At 42.3% G+C, this 6,937-nt stretch overlaps 1 protein-coding gene across 1 annotated transcript in view; it reads right to left on the reverse strand.

Annotated features, from left to right (window-relative positions):
• Positions 1-2,011, reverse strand: part of Ankrd42 (ankyrin repeat domain 42) — a 38,651-nt gene extending 36,640 nt beyond the window's left edge. Inside the window, exons 1-2 of the mRNA XM_029479573.1 lie at positions 1,919-2,011; positions 646-1,636 (exon numbers count right to left, since the gene is read on the reverse strand). Of these exons, the coding sequence (XP_029335433.1) occupies positions 646-1,636; positions 1,919-2,011 (1,084 nt within the window). The remainder of the gene's footprint in view (positions 1-645; positions 1,637-1,918) is intronic.
• Positions 2,012-6,937: the final 4,926 nt, after the last annotated feature.

The raw sequence follows: 6,937 nt of genomic DNA on the forward strand, positions 1-6,937 counted from the left end.
AATGGTTGATTGGTTCATAACTGTTGTGTGGCAGCTGGGGGGGGGGGGGGGGGAGTTTTGGTGATGCAGCTGTCTTTGACTCATTTGTGCTCCTGTAAGTTTCACCCATATCCCACCAAGTATTCCCAATACAACTCATTGGTTTATGAAGTTGGACTGGTGTTACCCAGTACTTAGGTCTGTTGGGATGCTTATCTGAGGTGAGTGGGATCTCTAGATGGGTCTCCTCAGGAAAAGTTTTGTCACACAACAGCCTCAGAAAAAGGAGGAAAAAGAAAGAGAAAGATGAAGAAACAGAGTGAGCCAGTAAAGGGAGTTCTGCAAGAATGAAAACCAAAACTTTAAATGGCTCTACTTTGTCCTCTCCACAGTGTGAAATGCTGAAGAAAAGAATTTACAAAGGTCCATAATAGTTAACAAATGATGTCTGATCTGAGTAAAATGTCTGACAGACAAATGATGTGTAAGACAGAAAGCTCAAATAAAGGAACATGGCACAGATGAGCTTTTGGAATGAGTGGGAATAAAGGAGAAAGAGGCAAGACAATAAAACGAAAAGGCCAGCAGGGCCTCCAGCGGATGCCCTTTAAGTAGGAAAGGTGTTGTGGGCTAAACAAGGGATGACAGCAAAAGACTGTGACTCACTTGAGTCTGCAGTCTCCCTACGAGACTTGGAGGGGCCTGGATTAGCCACACCAGGCATGGTGTTGTCCTTCGACCTCGGACTTGGACTCTGGGGAGGAGTGGAGCCCAGGTCCCTGCTACTGAGGTCTTCACTTGATCCCACGCATGGACCACTGCTGCAAGAACTGGACTCTTCGTCGCTGATGCGGGGACCACAAACCTCCCTTCTCTCCCAAGATCCCCTAAAGTGGGAATGTTCTTCGCTTTCTCTCTCCCAGCAGCTATGGAAGAGGCGGCTGGAGTCTTCGCTGATGCTCACCCTAGAGGAGTCTCTGGCCTCGTAGGCCCTGTCATCACTTACTCCTTCCCAAAAACTACTGAGGCAGCGGCTTTCATCCACACTTGCTCCTTCCCAAGAACCGCTGCGGTCGTCGCTACCTTGGGCCCCGGAATCACTGGTTCGGGGCCCTCGGGTTTCAGGGACGTCCACCCAGGCGTCTTCGCTGACAGCGGCCCTCGAGTCGCAGGAATGCGAGCCAGAGACTTCACCAAGGCTCGCGTCGCTCTTGCATTGGCCGCTGTCGCCCCTCACAGCCACCCGTGGACTGCTCTGCTGGTGGCCATCCTGTTCCCTAATTCTCTCCTGAGAGACGCAGCGGTGCTGCCCTAGGTCTTCACTGGGTCTTCTCGAGTCCCTTTGGGAAAAGACGCCGTCCTCACCAACTCCTGCCAAAGAGATCCTGATGAGGCGGTCCCCTCCTTCTAGGTTTCTTTCTCTAGGATTGTGGCAACAAGATGCCTGCTCTTCCACGACCTTCCCCCTAGACCCGGAGCCGAGGTAGCCGTGCGGGCCGCGGATAGCACATGCGCGGCGGCTGGCGCGGAGGCCACAGTCTCCGGTTTCCTGGGCCCGCGGGTGGTTGTGACGGCAACCGCCGTCGGCGGGAACGCTCTCCTCCGAGTGGTTTTCCAGCGTCTCAGTTCCCGCAGCCTGGAGGGCGTGGCAGCGTGGCTGTCACCTTGGAAACGAGTACACTTCCGGCGTGCGGTCACTTCCGTATCCTTTATGCACGCGTCACTTCCCGCTTCCTTCCTTTCACCTTTTTCGGGGCTTAGCCTGTGGGAAGCCGCGCTGCTCTGGTACCGAGTGGTTTTCGGTGGGTTTTTAATTTTTATTTTGTTTTGTTTTGTTTGCTCAGTCTCACAGGAGCCTGCCGAGGCTTGTTTCTGGAACCCCCTGTCGTGGGTATCGCCCCCAAATGGAGGTCCCAGGACTGCGGTTCGCGGAGCTGACCTGTGTGCCTGCCCTCAAGGGGCCTTTTCGTCCTTGGCAAGCCTGGTCTACTATTTCAATGCTGGTTTGAAAGAAAATCCGTTTTGATCCCATGGCTTCGCAAACGGAGAACAATCCCTATAGGGGGCGGTAGCAGGTGCAGTCCCTGTCGTCGTTGTTGAGTGTGCTTAATGTCGGGCTCTTGGATGTTCGCTTGATAGGGAGCATCCTCACCTTACAGATTGACACTCAAAATAACACTAGTTTGCTAAGACAAAACAGCGGGTAAGTTCTAGAGGCAGCAGTTGTTAGCCAAGAGACACTCCAGTGCTCCTATTTTAAATGCAACATTTCTTTCTCTGTAACATTATTACTAACTGAACTAAACCTTTCTCTCCAACATTGCTCAAAATGTATTCTTCCACTTTATTTTTGCGAATATAAGCATCGAGTTTTGTGCTGCCCGCTGAGCATACAAGAACTGGTAAGCATCGTCCTTATTGCTTGTACTTCTCAGGTGGGGTTTTTTTTTGTTTTTTTTTTTTTTTGTTTTTTTTGGTTGTTTTGCATGCTTGCATTTGCCACCACACTTTCTCCGGCCAGGAGTAATTGAGTTGGGGGAAAGCAATCTTTTTCATTTCTATGCCTTTAAATATGTAGTTTGCCCTCAAGAAACTACTCTGTCTTCATTTATGTTCTCTGAACAAATTTGGAAAATCCCTAACAATATACCTTCTCTCGAGGTAAATTGATCTTTTTTGAACATAGCCTTTTAAGTAGCAACTGACGCTTGCATTCAGTGCTTTGTATGCGTTTTCTTATCACTAAAACTTTGTTGACAGTATGTTTTCATTCTGTGTATTTTGAAAAACATGGAAGTTGATTGTTTGGGGAAATACAGTAAGTAGGAAGTGCTTCCATGACAATTCCTACTACATGGTTTTTTATTTTTTTGGTTTTTGTTTTTTTGTTTTTTGGGTTTTTTTTTTTTTGCACATTCCTCTCAAAACCTGATTTCCCACAGCTTTTACTGGATCACATCACACATTATAGTCATCTTGGTTCTCACCCTCTCATAAGGAAGTGAAACTTCTGGACAGTAAGCATTCTGTCTTCGGCATTGGTTCCCAAACTCTAGAGTATTTACTTCTCAGGAAGGGCTGCTCAGTAGCTAATTTGTTGTGGAGTTCGTAGATTGATCTGATCATTAGATTAGTGAACTGACACACTGAAGACAACGGGTTATTTTTGTTTTGGGGGTTTTTTGGGGGGGAGGGGTTACTGGTTGAAGGAGTTATGAGATATTGGATTAGTCATTTCAGTCTGAATTTTCTTTTTTTCCCCGAATTGGGGCAACTGAGACCTTTTGTGGGACGGGTATTTACTAAATGACATATGTGAACCAGTGCCTATCATAACTGATTTGCAAGTAATTTCAAAGCTAATCTATATTATGTTTATTTCTTTCAGATGAAGAGCGGTTCACATTTGATCAGGATGACATTAGTAGGAGTTTGGGATCTGGAACCTACTTATGTCTAACTCCAGATTAACACAGTGCTTATAGCTACTTCAAATAGTAAAGGCTCTACTTCTGGGTTATGCTGTATCAAATAGATAAGCCTACACAATGGACACCTCAAACCTAAGGAAGGAAAGCAGTATTAGACAGAAGGGGAACATGTTCTATACAGGTCTTTAAAAACATCAAAAATTAATTCTTTTACATAGCCTACACTAACTTGGGAATTTGACTTGAATAATGTAGGAAAATACAGATACCCAAAAACTGGCTCAAGAAATATAAAATTATAAAAGAATATCCCAAAGAAATCTATCCTTGACAAATACTACCAGAGAAAAAGCAGAACAGAATACTTGCCAAATATTAAGCTAACATAACCATAATTCAAAATTGTAATGAATTTAAAATTTATTACCTATGAACCAATAACTATAAAGTCTTCTAAATACCTTGCTCAGATACTACAGCCATTGTAATACTTTACAGTTAGAGTAAATGCATCCATAAAAAAAATCGCTAGGTTTTACTACATTTATACGATGGTGCACAGAGACAAGATGGCTCAGCCTGTAAAAAGTGATTGAAGACCTGAATTGAATGCCTGAAAACCCACATAATGGTGGGAGCAAGCTGACTACTGCAAGTTGTCCACTGACCCTTGCACACATGTGCCACATATGCACCCATTCTCAAATGAGCTATACACACTAAAAGGTGAAAAATATAAAAAATTGTGATAGATATGCAGTCTACAGGCATTCATGTGGTTATAATGCATAGGCAATTGAAGAAACCAGAGAAAATGCATGTACTCATTTTTAAAAATTGCTCAAGAGAATTTCAAGTTTGGAAATAACCTATACCAAATTAGTTGATTATATTGTAGAGCACAAAAAGAGACATAGAAGGAGATTTATAATTAAAGTTTTTTAGTATAAAGATTATAGAAGCAAATAAAAACATGAGCTATCATGTAAAACAGAAGATAGTTTTGAAAGTAATGGTCCGTGATTAAGAAGCTAAGGAAAAGCACAGTGGTTTTGGCAATGTGACTGATACAGCAATTCTAGTAAACCAAGATAAAAAAAAAAAAATGGATCGCATAGGATTTCAAGGTAAGTTGACAGTAAAAGCAGATTCTCAATTGAAGAATGGAGAGTTCCTACTGGAGTGCTCATATCAACATTCCAGAGAATAGGAATTGTTTTCAGATAGGAAACTGTAACTAATTAGGAATGGTGAGTTGTCCACACCTGGTTTGTTTTATTTTTAATTGGTCTTTAAATTTTTTTTTTTTTTAATATGGAATTCTTTGGTCTATGCATTTGTACCTGGTGCCCTCAAGAGGCTAGAGGAAACAGTTGAAACTCTAGGGTCTAGACTACAGTTGTGAGCTGCCATTCTGGTGCTGGGATTCAAACCAGAGTTCCCAAGAACCACTGCTGAGCCATCTCTAACTCCCACCTGTTTTTCCAAAGTGAGAGAAGATAAGCTAATCTCCCACAAGTCAGCTCTAGGCATGATTCTAGAGGGAGAAGGGCCAGCTCAGGGCAAATTAAGTTTTGACACCCATTTCTATTCCTCTATCCTCATGTGCTTCATAAACTTGTTTACTTTCAAAATAAGAGGCTCACTATTTTGCCCAACTACTGGGCTCAAGTGATTTCCTATCTCAATAGCTAGGACCATGCCTTTACACCCTTTTCTGCGCATGCACTCCTCAAAGACAATGCCTCTTCCTATTATGCCATTTATTAAGATGTCCTTTGCCTTGACATGGGTAATTTTTGCTTCTTGGTTTTCTCCTTTGCTAAAGAACATATTACCTCAAGAAATTTACACTGTGAATGGAAGAGAGAATCATACATGTAGTGCTCATGTCAAAGTCAGAAAATGACTTAGGGAAGTTGTTACACCACGTGGTTCTTTGATATTAAACCCAGCTCATAAAGACTTCGGCAGTCAGTAGCTTTACCTGCTGGATCTCTCTTGCCCACAAGAGAGATTGGCCCTCTGCCTGCCCATTTTCTCAGTTTGTAGCTCAAACCCAGGGCCTATACACAGGAAGTGTTCTACCACTGTACAGTCTCAAGACACTGAGATCAGGTCTCCGTAGCCTAGGCCAGCCTTTAAGTTGTGAACTTCCCTGCCTTTGTCTTAGAAGGACTGGGATTACACCACACCTGGTCAGTTTATCTCCTTTTTGAAGGCATAGGTAAATGCCTCAAGTTTTATTAACCTTTTAATGTACTTTGACGTAGTATGCCAGCCACCCAGTGAAAAATTAAGTAGAATATAATTCTCTTTAAGGCATTCACATAATACATGTTCCTTCCCAACAGAATTTAGTGTAGTTTAGTGTTTTCCAGAACAGCTAAGTTCAGAAGCTTTACATTAAAAAAATTACATTATAGAATCAACCTACCATCCACTTTTAGAAGTATTTTCATGTGGCCTCAAATTTTTCAACTTTTTTAAAATAGGTTTTGTGTGTGAGTATATATACACCACATGTCTGCCTGGTAGCTGCAGAGGCCAAAAGAACTTGTGATCCACACATTGAGGGTGCTGGGCTATGAAACCAGGTTCTTTGCAAGAACATCAAGCGCTCTTAACTGCTAACCATTTCTTTAGCTCTCAAAATTTAGCTTTTGGTTCAGAATATGTTCTATCTTGTAAGACTTTAGTTTTGATCGTGGTACTTTGCAGTATAGTTCTAAAACTTTTCCATCTTTGGGAGCTGAAGTATAATTCTGGTAATTTCTAGGATAGTTAGCAGTATGTAAAAAGAACTTGAAGGTTTTTACTAGTTGACTTTGTACAAAACCTACTATGTACAGTGATTCTAAGGCTAAGCTAAATTTGGAGATCTGGGCTACAATCTCACATTTGGCCTCTTACAAGGAGAAAATGAGAATTAGAAACTTGTCAATTTGAAACATGAATAGCATTAGTCATCCTAGAAACAATACTATCCTCTGTAGATTTCAGCAGTAAAGCCTCTAATATCCTTCCCATCTTTGACTTAAACCCATGTCAACTAAGCTTAATTTCAGTAGTAGCTCTTATGTGTCTTCCTACTTCCTGTCAACCCAATCAGTTGTACCTAGCCTAGGTACCCATATTATATCCGCGTACAGTTTTGTATTTTGAGACAGGATTCCACTGGCCTTTACTGGCCTTGAAGTCATAAGATATCATGCAGGCTCTGCCTCCCAAGTACTGAGATTAATGCATGATGTCTGGCACATGTAATGTCTTAAATCTTACCATATTTTATGACTTAACCTACCAACACTTTCTTCTATTGGTAATTCTCTTTCTTCCTATCCCCTGTATTTTCTTATCTCGGGACTCTTCATCCCCGTCTAAGTACTTGGTAGTAGCTCTCAGTGGTTTCTCAAGATAAAGGGTGTGCAGCAGGGAATGTGGTCTACGACATTGGACGGTACAATTCTTCCATGGCAGTGTTAATGTATACCATCAGTTGTACTGTCCTGTGATGCATTTATAAT

The sequence above is a fragment of the Mus caroli genome, chromosome 7 (genome assembly GCF_900094665.2).
Source record: "Mus caroli chromosome 7, CAROLI_EIJ_v1.1, whole genome shotgun sequence".
NCBI lineage: Eukaryota > Metazoa > Chordata > Mammalia > Rodentia > Muridae > Mus > Mus caroli.